The sequence below is a fragment of the Amphiura filiformis genome, chromosome 6 (genome assembly GCF_039555335.1).
Source record: "Amphiura filiformis chromosome 6, Afil_fr2py, whole genome shotgun sequence".
NCBI classification, from domain to species: domain Eukaryota; kingdom Metazoa; phylum Echinodermata; class Ophiuroidea; order Amphilepidida; family Amphiuridae; genus Amphiura; species Amphiura filiformis.
Genome location: NC_092633.1, coordinates 9,405,288 through 9,421,526, shown reverse-complemented (window position 1 = coordinate 9,421,526; position 16,239 = coordinate 9,405,288). Strand labels below are relative to the sequence as shown.

Sequence of the window (16,239 nt, the reverse complement as noted above, 5' to 3'; positions counted from 1 at the left end):
ACCAAAGGGTCACCCAAGTATTGTAGTGTACACAAGCATGACCAAATACTCTCATGACATCAACTTACCTCAGTAGTGTCACCCAAAGACCAAAGGGTCACCCAAGTATTATAGTGTACACAAGCATCAGTGACCAACATACTCTCATGACATCACCTTACCTAGTGTCACCCAAAGACCAAAGGGTCACCCAAGTATTGTAGTGTACACAAGCGTGACCAAATACTCTCATGACATCACCTTACCTTGTGTCACCCAAAGACCAAAGGGTTATGACTCTCATGACTAATTTCATCCTAGCAGCAAAGGAATCATCACACAAAAACAAATCCTCTGAAACAAAGGTTTTCAGCCAAAATGCACAATTTTTTGACTCAATACCTTACCTTGCCATGCAAGTGACTTGCCTGGTTGCAAATGCAAACATGCACCCTTTATCTTTATAGTCAGTCGTGAGTGGCCCCTTATGGGAACCAAAGTCACTAAGAATAGCATTTCTTCCTTTACATTGGAAAAGTTTGAAAGTAGAAGTGACACTAAAGTAGTAATAATCGGTAGTACACAAATATTAAGTGTGTATGAGTGTATAGTGGTTCAAATATTGACCCTTTTCACGGTCATCTCAAAATGAAGTTCTACCCACAAAGTGTGTTGTGTGTGTGGACACCTGTTATTGCCTGTTACTGCCTGTTACAAGATTTGTAGCCACATAATTTGTATTTTAATAATTCACTCCCAACTAAACTGTTGAGTCTTAAGAGATAATGCTCACTCAGGTTCACAACATGCATACTTTATCTTAAGCTGAATTTATACTACATCGCTAAGCGATAGCAATTGGGTTTTAGCCAATGAGATAGTGCGCTCAATGATAGAGTATAAATTCAGCTTAAGGCAAAACTGACACAATTTTATACATCAGCTCTTCCAAAACTACTTTTATCTAATCACAAATTATTTAGAAGATTATGGTCTACAGCTAGGAATGGGAAAGAACAGTTTAACCAACCCAATGTGTTGCCATTAAAACTTGGCACAAGCTCTATATAATAGTCTGATCACGCGATGTGCACTTTGTGTATTGCGTGACTGTCCTGCTGACTGATGTGTGCTTTCGTTAAATTACGCTATGCACTGACATAGGAACCAAACCTGTGTCTTTCTGCATTCTAGGCAGATATCCAAACCCCCTGCCTATCTGCTCTCCATGATAAACAAGGCTCAAACCAGTTTACAATACAACATGCACAACATATAACACAACAGACACTGGAACAAGAGATCAAAGAATGATGCTTATAAATGCCACTCCAGCATTTACAAGTAGGTTGATGCCTGCAACTCTAGACCTACTTTTCTAAATCCAAGAGGTAACGTAACCAAACCTTAAATATTATGATACCATATTCAACCTAATTAGGGCCTTGGATGCTTTAGTCAGTCACTTGGGGATGCTTATTAAAACAATATAAAACAACTAATAACTATAAACATTATTAACAATACGGTGTAAATGAAGTCAGAATAATCATAATCCTAAGCTAGAAGGTTCAGATACTGATGATTTTTCTTACATATTGAGTACAATGCTTTGCTTTTCATTATTTCCACAGCTCTAAGCCACGCTGCCATTTTTGGAAATGTCACAGCCATTGTACAAAGAATGTATGCCAGGCGATCTCAGTACCACCAAAAAGTGCGCGACCTCAAGGATTTCATCAAATCTCATCATTTACCTCCACCACTCAAAAGACGAATGCAAGAGTACTTTGGCACCATGTGGTCTGTTAGTATGGGCATTGATACCACTGATGTAAGTACCTCAAAGTAATTTACTACATCTCTGTTCCGTATTTAAGAGGACAGATTGTTCTACACCATATCCTTAAGTGACCCTTGCTCTTACACAAAATATATACTACCTACCCCCGTACCTACCACTGAGTTTTGGAAAACAAACAACAGATGCATATAGTGAGCAATGTTTTCTCACAGGCTGTATGTTGCAATTTGGGCCCAGTGAATATATTTGGCACACACATATTTGCCATCCTGGGTACTAATCATTTTGATTTAGACTGTACTTCACATGAGGCAGAACTATAGAATTAGAGAAGGAGAACAGGGACTTGATCCCTATACTGCCACATACAATTGTGCCGTCAGCTATGGGGAGAAAATTGGGGGTATACAGGTCCTTGCCGATAGTGTGCATCATCCATGTTGCGCTTGCATGTCAACGAATGCCTCAAGCGCATCAAGATGGTGGTCGAGTCCCGGTTCTCCTTCTCTAATTCTGTGGGCAGAACCCTTCCCCTTCACTGACCTCACCCTTTTTGTTCAATAATGCTGTGGAAAAATAAAAAAATATGTTGCATTACTGGTGGACACATAATAATTTCCCCAATAAAGATTTAGTCACCGGCCAGTTCCAAAAATTGATTAAGTACAGGTCCTATGGAGAAACCAATTCTTTTGTTGTCCACTCACCCATATAATAATAGCAATCAGATTTTGGGATGGATGTAGTATACACAGTGATTTGAAGAAGCTATGTGAATAATCAAAAGTACATGGCTACAAATTGACAAGAACAACTCCTTTTGTCAAAAATATTGATTATATACAATGTACTCAATGGACCTTCTCCTCAACAATGGTCACTGGCCTTAGTCAATGGACTAAATCTACAGAACATATCCATGGCAAATCATGGCAAACTCTTTGAGCTGTGTGAAGGATCAAAAATATTTTCTAAGTTATTGTTGGGCCAACTATCGAGTGACCACCAAGTAATGGAAAGCATGAAATAGATACATTTGTTGGATTTTGCATTCAAATATCTGTGATGTTTTGAGTGTCCAATCCAGTAAAATACTCACAATATTTAGGCTTTTGCCATCTTTGCTGTTGAGCATGTATACAATATGCTGCACAAAGAACCAATTAACCTAGGGATGAACAATTGCTGGGTAAATCACTGATATGTTGAAAGTACTTCATCAAAATACTACATCAAAAGCATTTTCTTGAACAAGAAACAATCGATGGAAAATTATAATAAATTTTCATTTTGCAAATAACATTGTTATCCTTGATCAATGTTAACAGGTTCATTTTGCAGTGAACTTTGATTATCTCTCAAAGCTACTGTACTTGGAATATTTTAATATTTTAATATTTTGATTTTTAAAAGAATTAAAATCTCATCGATTTCTAATCAGAGCAAATTGGATTTATTAAGCACACTAGGATGACTGATGCTATTGGACTATTCCAGTTGAAATCCATACACCCCCTGTGGAAGACATGCCCTTAATTTTCAATACAGGGAGTGTGAATTTAAAATGGAGTTACCTGAATTGGTGACTCCATTTGAAATCTACACTTCCTGTCTTCCATAGGGGGTATATGGATTTCAACTGGAATAGCCTAATTTGTTCCATGATCAGATCCACTTGGTATTCACACACGCATACTCAGAATTAGCCTTGTATCAAGACAGGGATTATACAGCTTACAGAATAAAGCGGTCTAATCCATCAATCAAGTCTTGACACATAGGCTAATTTAGTGTATGCGTACACGAAGAATAGGCCATTGATTTCTACTCTTGATTTAGCCTTCACTAATCCATTCCTGGCAACTCTCTTCAAACAAAATCATCCCTACCAAAGCGTACAAACAACATAGAATTATGTGCAGATTTCTACATAAATTGTATGTTTTTTTTCTTCAAATTCAGAGCCTAGATGAGCATATTAATCTAGATAAGTGTGACAAATACCAGTCTATTCTAGATTAGCATTGTAATCTATTCCAGATTAGCATTGTAATCTATTCTAGATTAGCATTGTAATCTATTCTAGATTAGCATTGTAATCTATTCTAGATTAGCATTGTAAATCTCGGTAAGCCTGGCAAATATTTGGAAACCAACTGAGACTAACTACTGATCTCTATTAATACCCTACTTTTTCCACTGTGTAGATGATGCATTCCTTTCCGGAGGAGTTGAGAGCTGACATAGCTATGCACCTACATCGTGAATTTCTTGCACTGCCGATATTTGCAGACGCAAGCCAAGGATGCCTAAGGTAAGTGACCAGGAAGTTTGAAGTTTTGCTAACCACACAACTTTATAAAAAGACCTGAAACAGGTTTTGTAAAAAAATTGACATCAATATATGACCTTGAACACGACCAGTAGACAGGGATTCACATAGTGCAGCTTATATTGTAAGCTGCTGGCATAGGGAGCATTGATGCTTAAAACACGGACAGACATTTGTACATTTTCAGGAATGGCTGATTGGCTGGACTGGTCCTACTTCCTACATTGTTGACACACATAAAAATTAACATTGTGGATGACTCAATATGTTCATACCTTCCAGATCCATCTCACTAGGAATCAAGACCAGTTTTTGTGCTCCAGGAGAATACATTATTCACCAAGGTGATGCCTTGAATTCCATTTACTTTCTTCTTAATGGCTCCATGGAAATCCTCAGAGAAAACATGGTAGTGGCCATCCTAGGTAAGATAAATGAAATATATGTCATGAAATAGATGCATTTGTAGACTTGTAGCTTCTAACATCAAATCTCATTTACTCACAATATTTTGTTACCTGTCTGCTCTTACAAAACGTGCATAAATTGACAAAATTACTTTCTGAGCTAATCCTGATTATTATTTTTATAAGGTTTAACTGAAAACATACAAAATTTTGTTACTATTGGTATTGCTCCTTGCTGTAATCTTCAAAAATCAATATATATTATCTATGAATTTCTTTTGTTTTGTATTAAATTTTGCTTTGTTTAATGGACTGCATTATCTTCTAAAATGCCCCAGTGACTTCATGCTCATTTTCTTGGAGCAGGACACATTTAGGCTTTCAGCTTCTTGGCCGATTGCTTCCTCAGAGTGATGCTCCAAGCTGATGTGCACATTGTTACTGTACATTTCATGGCATCAAAATGCGCAGTAATGATATTCGATAACAATGTGCACATCAGCGTTATGCCAGGTGACAACATCAGGGTCCTAACGCAAATGCTTACTGTATGGGGGTGAATTGCTATGCACTGATTTGCCACTGATGCTGTCATCTCCAGATGCTTGTTTCAAGCAACTTTAAAAAACAACTTTTTGAAAAACCTGTTAATGTTAAATTTATATGTATGAAGAATTCACATGCAAAGTGATATATCCATTTGTTTCAAAGTGAGATATAGGCAAATATAAGTAGTCAAATAAAAACAAAATATTAAGAAAATAATGTGATACTTTTGATCATGGTTTAAAGAAACACCTTTTAATTTTTTACAGTATGTTGTCAATTTAAAGCTAGCATTTATGGCAGAAAATGTCGTATCACCATATGCATCTGAACTCATTACCGGGACTCATGTTCATATGAACACAGACTTTGACCAGATATTACTTTAGTACAACTGACATATCAAATGGTACACTAGCTGATACTCTTGCTTATCATTTTATTAAAACACTTTGGATTCTCATTTTCAGGTAAAGGTGATTTATTTGGTTGCGATTTATTTGAAGTTGATTCTGTGATCCAATCTAGTGGTGATGTCCATGCTCTTACATACTGTGATATAGTGACCATCAACAGGTAATTATGCATTCTGTGATATAGTGACCATCAACAGGTAATTATGCATACTGTGATATAGTGACCATCAACAGGTAATTATGCATACTGGGTCAGGGAGTTCTTCTGCAGATCCATTATTTGGTAATTTAGTGTTACTCATGTGTACTTAGACAATAGAAACAAATTGTCTCGAGACAGTAGGAAAGCACAACAACGCAAAGAATAGACTCCGCATTGCCCCACGATCATGAGGACCATTTAATACACATAAGCTTATTTATAATAATTTCACAATCTCATAGAAATTAAGACTATATTGAGATAATAACAGATTTCATATCAATTAAACAAATTATATACATTGAGATAATTAATTGCAGCAAGCATTTGGAATTATTGATTATCTTCATATAAATCAATAAACACACAAATTATTGGAAAATGTGTACAAGCCAACCATACAGGCTGGACAAACAAAAGTTGACTTCTGAATCACATTTAACCAATTTCATCTTAAGCAAATCTTAAGCATATCTTAAACAGATACATCTTTGGATCAAACAGAGGATTGGATTGGAAAACAGCATTTTTAACCGCAATTAAATAATTAGAAATCTCCAAAAGAATAAACAATGCCAACACTAGCAAACGAACATTTTGTAATCAGCAAGATCTGGCATCAATGCTTAAACCATTTACTGATATATAATATATTAAATCCACCGTTATTTACAACCAAGTAAATAAAGATACTCCAAATAAGCAACAAAGCATTTATAACCCTGGTATAAAAACGCAGTAGAAAGGGAGGAAAGCATGAAGGCAACCCACTATAAAACACAGTAGAAAGTGGAGACAATCTACTGACGAGATTCTTCAGGTTTTGAAGAAACTCCACCACCCTCAATAAAAACGCAGTAGAAAGTGGAGACAATCTACTGACGAGATTCTTCAGGTTTTGAAGAAACTCCACCACCCTCTATAAAAACGCAGTAGAAAGTGGAGACAATCTACTTACGAGATTCTTCAGGTTTTGAAGAAACTCCTTACAAAGCTTTCAATAGCCCAATAAACCCATTCAATGCCATAAAACGCAGTAGAAAGTGGAGACAATCTACTGACGAGATTCTTCAGGTTTTGAAGAAACTCCATACAAAGCAATCAATAAAACGCAGTAGAAAGTGGAGACAATCTACTGACGAGATTCTTCAGGTTTTGAAGAAACTCCATACAAAGCATTCAATAAAACCAATCAATACCATAAAACGCAGTAGAAAGTGGAGACAATCTACTGACGAGATTCTTCAGGTTTCAAGAAACTCCCCACCCTCTATAAAAACGCAGTAGAAAGTGGAGACAATCTACTGACGAGATTCTTCAGGTTTTGAAGAAACTCCACCACCCTCTATAAAAAGCGCAGTAGAAAGTGGAGACAATCTACTGACGAGATTCTTCAGGTTTTGAAGCAATCAATAGCACAATAAAACCAACCAATACCATAAAACGCAGTAGAAAGTGGAGACAATCTACTGACAAGATTCTTCAGGTTTTGAAGAAACTCCATTCAAAGCAATCAATAGCACAATAAAACCAACCAATACCATAAAACGCAGTAGAAAGTGGAGACAATCTACTGACGAGATTCTTCAGGTTTTGAAGAAACTCCATACAAAGCATTCAATAGCCCAATAAAACCAATCAATACCATAAAACGCAGTAGAAAGTGGAGACAATCTACTGACGAGATTCTTCAGGTTTGAAGAAACTCCCCCACCCTCTATTAAAACGCAGTAGAAAGTGGAGACAATCTACTGACGAGATTCTTCAGGTTTTGAAGAAACTCCACCACCCTCTATAAAAACGCAGTAGAAAGTGGAGACAATCTACAGTCCAGATTCTTCAGCTTTTGAAGAAACACCATACAAAGAAATCATACCCCTTCTATAAAACGCAGTAGAAAGTGGAGACAATCTACTAATGATATTCTTCAAGATTTGAAGAAATTCCATACAAAGCCTCTATTTTTAAGCATAAAGCAGCATAATTGGACATACCATTTTATTGGAGTATCTTTAACCATATTTAGTTAACTGATTCACCCTTCCAGCTTTTGGGAGGGTGGGTGGGATTTTTTGGCCCATCAAGATCGAAGGAACAATTGCAAGTGCATCACTAGGAGAATTATGGACATAACAAAGGAATGAAAAAATAAGACAGGAAACCTGAATGGCTGCACACCACTAAAGTGACAGCTGACTGGACAGAAAAACTGAGCTTGTTGCTATAACAACATAACAACAACCCCTAAATTAAAACTGAATTGACCAGGAGACCAAAAACTTTAAGTGTACTTGAGAATGCTCAAGTGGGAATAAGAGGATAAGCCTCTACACCTAGATGCACATGACAGCCTAATGTCCCCTGCTGCTGAGACAATCTAGTTTTTAAAAGATTTGCAACTTTAAAAAACGGAATTAGTTTGATCTTTCGATCAACCATCGATGCTTGGTTGATCCTTATTATTCATGAAACCAATTAATTTACTAAATTGTTACTTGTGATAAAACAGTAATTTGTGCCTGTAGGGCAATAGGATATGACCAATATAAATAATATTAGCTTTAATTCTGATTAATTAGTTGATAGTTCATTAATAACAAGCATCGAAGCAGCATCAACGGTTGATCCAAAGATCGAACATATTTGTTTCTGATGCCTTAGTACTTCAAATTTAAATGATGTAATGGCCAGCATTTCTTTCTGTTCGTTGGCCAAAGAATTGGAAACTGAAATATCTGTATTCAGTACTAGAACATTGATTTAAAAGGATGTTCATGGGTCAATTTAGAGGTGCCCAAATCCCTTCTTTTGGTTGTTTTCCTAATAGCTAGTTTATCAATCTGACACCAAACTATTCCAACCTTAAATAATGTGTTACACTCATTCTTTTCACAGACATGATTTGATAGAGGTGCTCAACAACTACACAGACTATATGAAACAGTTTAAAGATGAAATATGTAAGGATCTGACCTTTAACCTCAGGGAAGGCTCTGACCATGATACAGAGGTAGGATATATTACATTATTCGCAGTTGAAGATCGACAAAAGGCAGGCCTTGTCTTTTGAGGCGAGTGAGAGTGATCACTCGCCATCACTCACCTAAAATTAATCTGAGGAGAGCTTTTTATCACTCGCCTACATTTAGTGTAATAATAATACAAGTGATTAAAATCACTCACCTACAGCTCACCTGACAAGTTTTGAAGAGAGTGGTTTGTCACTCGCCAGTAATTTTCAAAAGATAAGGCCTGAAAAGGATAGTTTTAATCAACTACAGCATCACCATATTTGTTAAAGACTAATTCAAATTAAAAAAGGTTTCTTCTTTTTTTTAGCTTATTTTGATAATTTTGACACATATGTTGTTACCACATTTCAAAGTTAAAAGTTTTGTAATGAAATACCACCCTATGATAGAAGTCATGTGTTGCTATCAGATGAGGACATACAATTTCATACTTGCCATTTTTTTCCAATTTTAAGCCTTGGTAGCTTTTGTAGAAAGTGACAACCCTTTTAAAACAACATACCAACTGGTGCTTCTTACAACCCTAACATTATTTCTGCAAATAAAAATTGCTTTAGGCAACAAAAAAACACCCTAGTTTTATCAACAGAAGGACTCTTGAAGTAGGGTTGTTGGTCGGGAGTTTTTTTCTGGAGGCTAAAATGACTCTAAAATATCACAGAAAACTTTAAAATTTAGCAAAATTTTGATGATTTTGAAAATGTTCTGAATTTTTTTACAGTCAATCAATTTCATTTGGTGCAAAAACGATTGATTTTAGCAAAAAGTATAAAATAAATAAAAATTCTCCCAAAATGCAAAATCTGGGTCATCAGGCCCGTAAAACAGGGTGGTTTTTTCCGTCACTTTAAGTCCAAATTGTTTCTCTTGTCTCACCTGCTTAATTAGGCTGACTTATTATCGGAGCCAAGTGGGTTAGGTAGCCGGCGTAATCGTCTTACATCCATCTCAGAAATAACTGATGAAGAAGATGATGAAGAAACAAATGCACTCTTGAAAGAGATTGAAGGGAGGAGCATTGCCACGGATACCAGTGATCTGTACATGGAAAACAGACATATGACATTAGATATGACTAGTTCTGTAGGCACTTCTTCAATACCTGCAGAGCTAAGTCCAAGGTAAGGACATCATGATTGGCATTGATAATGCTAGGATGATGGATCACAGGCATGAGAGTATATTTCAGTGAAAACAGTATTAAAATAATTCCCTGGAACTATCTAAAAGTAGACAAAACTAGAATTGTGCGGTTCTCGGTTGTTGTGATCATTTGATTCACAGATTCAGCTTGTAATCTGTGGGCCTAATAACATCATCAACTTTGTCTCGTGATCACAAATTATTTATTCAAATCTTGTACTTTGTCTACTTTATATAAAACACACAATATACATCAGACAGGTCAACTATATCAGTCTTAACATGGGTCTAATTTTCGGCGTAGTGGTAACCTAACAATTCCCGCCGATTACAAGCTGATCAAATTATAATGATATTTTTTTGTTTTTCTCTACAGGATAGTAGATGGTGTAGAAGATGACGCCAATCAGTACAGAAGAACATTTGATTTTCCTAGTCGTTCCAACCCAAGAAATCGTAGCTTAACATTAGGGCCCCGCCAAAGAGTTTTAGGAGGACATGCAGATGGTGGAATATTAAGACCCAGCTATACATCTCCACAACTAACACAAGGTCAGTAACCATCAAAGCATCCTCCTCCTTTATTGTAGGCTTGTCCAGTGAACAACATTTCTGTCATCACTGTCCTTCACCAGATAGTCTTGCAGTCTAAAAATGGTTAAACCTATGAAATTAGGACATGACCACTAATACAGTATTCTACTGGCCCATGAAATTTTAATATAACATCTGCAAGACAGACTCATACTGAAAGCCAACATCGATCCTTCCCTGCTACTTGCATTACTTGTTGCTGATTTTTGAGTCGGAAATCTTGGAATATATCACATTACTTGTTGCCGATTATCAAGTCAGAAATCTTGGAATGTGTTACATTAATGTGGACCAGTGTAACATGACAATCTTCAAATTGTTAACATGTATTACGTGTCACAAATTAATGAGGACTCGATCATAGATCTTCAGACCCAAGAGCCAGAATGTGTCTTGAAAATGTTGGTTTATTTCTCGACCAACACTGTCTTTCATCATCATTTTCGTTATCAACATCATCACCATTATCACCCCCACAAACATCACTGGCATCATCATGGACATTACCATAAATTACCAAATTATTTACCGTACTTTTGCAAATGAGTTAGGCAAGCGAACCAAATTTATGTAAAATATGTTTGCTGGGTAGTTGATACTAGTAGTTCATTGATTCCAACAGTACGACAGCAACTTCGTGACCTCTTTTGTTCGACAGAAAATTTATACGGGTTGGTGAACACGGGTTACGTAACACAATGTTGAAATTTTAGCCGGCAAACGCTTTTTATCAAAATAGCTCCAGAAATGGAAGACACGGGTCGTATATTGCTCCATTCATGTACCTTGACCACAGATAAGACATCAAACATTTGTGTAAAGCAACAAATAACGTGTAAAAGTTGAATTAAATGAAAAAAAAGAAGCTTGAACATGTCCAAAGTAGCTCGGAAAATGAGAAAAATTGCATGTCACGAACACAAAAATGTTCATATCATCAAGCAAGAAAAAGCGCCGGAATCAAAAATGGGTGTCATGTTATAGAATAACTTAAGTTAGCTTGCCTGAAAATTTCGTGAATTTTGGTTGGGGTATATTGTCAGTCGTCGATATTGAACATGTTGAAATGTTTATCTTTGTGCGTGACTACTGTCACGCCATATATTGTACTGGCCGATGTTTTTCCTGCAAAGAAACTTTCATTGTCAATTGTCCATTGTTGGTTATTTAACTTGAAAATAATACTTCCAATGTTCAAACAATTTTATAAGTCAGCATAAAGGTTTGTGTTACATTATTTGGACGGTGTTAATTCATTCCAGAAATAGAATGCACGAGTGAGCCACTGATTGGGAATAAGATTGCTATTATTGTCACCGATTTAATCATATCTCTGGTATGGCTTAGTGGTAAATACATGTATTTATAAGTTCGATCTTGGTTCGAACCCCGCAAGCACCTCTCTTTGATTTTTGATTTGATTTTAACTCATATTTTTAAATCCTAGTTTTCATATTTTTATTAAAGCCATAATATACGATTTCGGGAAAATTTGAAGTTTTGTTATTCCAAAATTATAACAATATTTATAATATTAGTAAATAACTGTCAGGAAGGTTTTCACGTTACATTTGAAGCAGAAGTAGCGAGATAAAAATGAAAGAAAACACTTAATATCTTGACCGCTTAACTGTGGTGTTCTATGGGGGATTAGTCTTAATAAGACATCAAAGTTATAGTTGCTCTATCTAGACAACGAACTTGGCTGATTCCAATTAGGTGTAATCCGAGGTGTAAGTTGGACATTGTGTAAAAATTACAAATATGCCAAAATATTAGGTTTGAAATTGTGCATCTCATGATTTGATATGTATGCATAAAAGCTCATAAAATATGTTGCCGATAGGGAGGGTCTAGTCCAATTAAAAAATCGTGAAAATCTGTGTTGACGTTCCTTTATTTGATAGGCCTATATATATTCTTGAACTTTTAAAAAATACTTAAGTTTGACATGCTTTATTTGATTATTTCATATTGAAAGCTACTGAACTTAAATGCATTTTAAAAAAAAAGATATGAACTTGAATGTAGGATTAGGCTTAAACATGAACAAGAAATAAATCATGAAAAAAGTGGGCCTTCAAGCTGACATTCATTAGGCCTATATTATTAAAGACAAAAGAGAGAGGAAAAAAGAAAAGAAAGACGAACTGAAAAATTCCACATAATCGATAAGATAACATGGGAATCGAACTCTCAACCTTCCAAGACTGCATACCTTCGCTCTGTCCACTAAGCCATCGCAACTTGTTCGGGCGAAGGGTATTCTTTTGCTATGTTATTTCTCGCTCAACATGTTCAAGGATCTCACTCAACAACAATCTTTTCAAAACTGCTTGTACTTCAGTTAAATGAGATGATACTACCTTCTTTGACGACTACAATATTTTGTTACACAATAGAGTATTTTGCATTTATAAAATATATAACAATAGACGTTTTTAATTGCTATATTAATCAACATAACATGTATAATAGACAGCGCCGGCTGGCATCCATTTCGTGAAGCATCGTGACACTTGCACCGTGCGCTCACGACACGAGGGATCAAAGAACGCAACTTTTCAACCTACGACTAGGTTGTTCCACCACTCATTTTCGCTGAAATTTTAATACAAGCTGTGATTAATTAATGTTTATCACAACAGAAAAGCATTAGACCGGCGTTTCCTCAAAGCTGTAGATATAACCATTTTAGTGATCGTGACATGCATTTTCTCTCATTTTTTAGGCTACTTCGCGCACCAAAAGCATTCATTTTTTCCACAATAATTCAACTTTTACACGTCATTCTTTGCCTTATACTCATGTTTTAGATCTTATCTATGGGCTCAATATGGAAATGAAGGAGAAACGACTCGTGTATTCCATTTTTTGATGTTTTCTGAAAAAACGATTTGCCACCTGATTTTCAATATTGCGTTACGTAACAGCAGAGGTCACGCCGGTAAAAATTACCGGAAGTGAGCTAAGTTGCTGTCGTACTGCAAGCATCGAAGCAGCAACAAAAGTTGATCCAAAGATCGAACCAATTTGGTTCTGGTGCCTTTAAAGGATCATTATTTTCAAAATTGTTCACTAACTGTTGTGCTTATATCATTGTGACATGTTATAAATTAATTTTGAAGTATTGGACAGGCAAATTCTACTCACATTAAGTTTTACACTGATGTTGGCTGGACCATATCTCAAAACAAGCTTTGCCGACATTACATCCCATTTATGGTGGATGTCACATATTGTGTAGTAAAGCTATTCTCTCTTCTTATTTTGCAGATATGAGATCTAACTCTTCTGATTCCATGTCAACAGAAGACCTAAGACATGAAATTGAATATACACGAAATAGCGTAGAACGATTAGACAAACAGGTAACTATATAGCCCACCTTAAATCGCAATTAAATTGGATGCAAGATTTTCATATGTATAATGTGATCAAGCACACCATTTTTGTGATGCGATCAAGCTAAATAAGTCTGATGTCAATCAATATCAAAATTCAGTTTTACATTACATTACATTACATTACGTTACATTACATTACATTAGGCTAATGAAATGAAATGATTAGTTTCCCGTCACACTGAAATGATTTCATTATTGATTATTTTGGAAAATGTCAATATTGTCAAAAGTTTCATTTACATGGCTATTACCTATATTGTTGAATGTTGATGAAAGACCATCTCAAAACAAGTATTAATGCTTAAATCATCATCACAGACATTTTGCAAAGATTGAGAAAAGATTTGAATTTGTTTTTATTAAAATGAAAAGAATTTTTGTAATCCTTAAATTTCCATTATTTACCACATCTTCTACCCCTACAAAAAGGCCTACATGTACAACTAATAAAAACTGCTGATTATGATCAGCAGGGGATGCCAGGCATTTTGAGAGTTTCAATTTTGATTATTTCCATCTCAATTTTCAGATAATTGACTTTTTTATGAAAATAGTGAAAGTTTTGGTCAAATTGAAAAGGTGATGCAGGCGGGTAACAGGAAACTAATAATTTTATTACATAAGCCTTACATTACATCAATTCGCTACTTGCGGTTCGCCATTATGCACTATATGCGGGGAGAGCCTCGAACTTTCGAGGCTCTCCCCGCACATAGTGCATAATGGCGGAACCGTGCAAGTAGCGAATGAGCCACTCATTCTCAGAGCTTTATTTTACTGAAAAGCTCATCACAATTAAACTTACGATTATGGCCATTTTAGTGTTGCTCAGAACAAGAAAATACAAAGGAAGTTTAATACTATTGTTGCCTACATCTCAAAATCAATATTTTTTTTCTCTTGCTATAAAGATGCATGAAGTTGATGTCAACATTTAACCATCATAACATATCATCATACTGTAATGAAATCACCCTTTCCCACACCCATGTCAACAAAAAGTCTGTCTTTCTCGTTTCTTTCTTTCCTGGTCTTACAGGTATCCAACTTGAGTCGGGACGTTTCCAATCTAAGCCATGATCTAAAGGCAGTAGTCAAACTTTTACAAGTGATAACCCCGTTGAATAATTCTTCAACAGGGGCAAACCAAGCAGGGATAAATGGCCCAGGAATTGGCAACTTTTCTCATGCTCCAAAAGTGCTTACCGTTAAAATTGAACAAGGTGACCAATCTCTAACTGAGGATATAGTTCATGTACAGAGACAGGATGGTTTACTTGAAACAAGTTTAGGACCTGGTATGCACAGTAGTAGCAGTGGCATACAACACAGTGCTAGCACGCCCTCTGTGATGGGCATGAATCAGCACCCGGCGTTAGGAGCACGAAGTTCTTGCGCAGTAGCTGAGGGCGTTTCACATCGCAATGCAGGGATTTTAAACATGCCAAGTAGTCATAATACTAGTAGTAGCGGTTCAATAGGCCTACATGGAGTTAGGAGAGCAAGCGAAGGAAGTGTATTAACATCTTCAGAAAGACGTTCTCAATCTCCTATAAGACCTGAAGCGCATCCAGTCAGAGAAACCAACATTGTGCTCTTCCAGGAGTTGGATCCTTTGATAGGATGCGAAGAAATACCTGAACACATGAATGATCAAGATTCTGCCGATACAGAAAACAGTACAGATTTATGAACAATTGTTTTTACGCTCATGTTTTTGTCTAATTAAACATTCCTTTTGCATTATGCTTTGAGTTGATTAATTTGCAAATTAAGTGCAATTTTTAACTTTTTGATTCTATCCTCATTAAAGACTTGAGTTTATAAGACACATTCCATTCCATAACTATGTAATACTCCTAGGGGAGTACTATCATTGTGTTGTCATCCTCGAACAGACCCTAGCATGTCTCCAACCTAAAAAAGTTGGGTTGGAGTGGCCCCCGTGGTAATACTCTGATCAGTACCAAATAGGTGGCAATTGTGAGACTTTTATTACTACGCCTGTAAAAGTAAATTCATTTATTGTGCAATATCAATACTTTTTGTTCAAAGCTACATGTAGGCCCTATGATGTAGATGATAAAAACTGACACATCTAGGTCATATATCTATCATTTTGTGGTGTAGGATCACCTTCCAAGACAAGTTTTAGAACTTGAAATGAAGAGTTTAGTTGCAAAATGTCTACAAAGTCTACAAAGTACGATTCTGAGATATCAATCTGTGGTGTTATTAGACCTGCCTATTTGGTATTTATCAAAGTATATGCCTATTCTAAATAATGATAGTCATTTGCTAGAAGTCACATAAGGATATAGCTATTTCCCATATAAGGATAGCCATTTCCTGCATCAAAATAGCTGTGTTCAAGACT

The 16,239-nt window shown here is 36.0% G+C and overlaps 1 protein-coding gene across 3 annotated transcripts in view; it reads left to right on the top strand.

Moving 5' to 3' along the window:
• LOC140154938 (voltage-gated delayed rectifier potassium channel KCNH8-like) overlaps positions 1-15,921 on the top strand; it is a 353,162-nt gene extending 337,241 nt beyond the window's left edge. For all 3 annotated transcript variants that reach the window (XM_072177597.1, XM_072177598.1, XM_072177596.1), the window contains 9 exons: positions 1,614-1,813; positions 3,991-4,097; positions 4,398-4,540; positions 5,539-5,644; positions 8,582-8,696; positions 9,607-9,839; positions 10,238-10,413; positions 13,732-13,826; positions 14,902-15,921. In XM_072177597.1, coding sequence (XP_072033698.1) covers positions 1,614-1,813; positions 3,991-4,097; positions 4,398-4,540; positions 5,539-5,644; positions 8,582-8,696; positions 9,607-9,839; positions 10,238-10,413; positions 13,732-13,826; positions 14,902-15,555 — 1,829 coding nt within the window. In that variant the 3' untranslated portion in view covers positions 15,556-15,921. The remainder of the gene's footprint in view (positions 1-1,613; positions 1,814-3,990; positions 4,098-4,397; positions 4,541-5,538; positions 5,645-8,581; positions 8,697-9,606; positions 9,840-10,237; positions 10,414-13,731; positions 13,827-14,901) is intronic.
• The last annotated feature ends 318 nt before the right edge of the window (positions 15,922-16,239 follow it).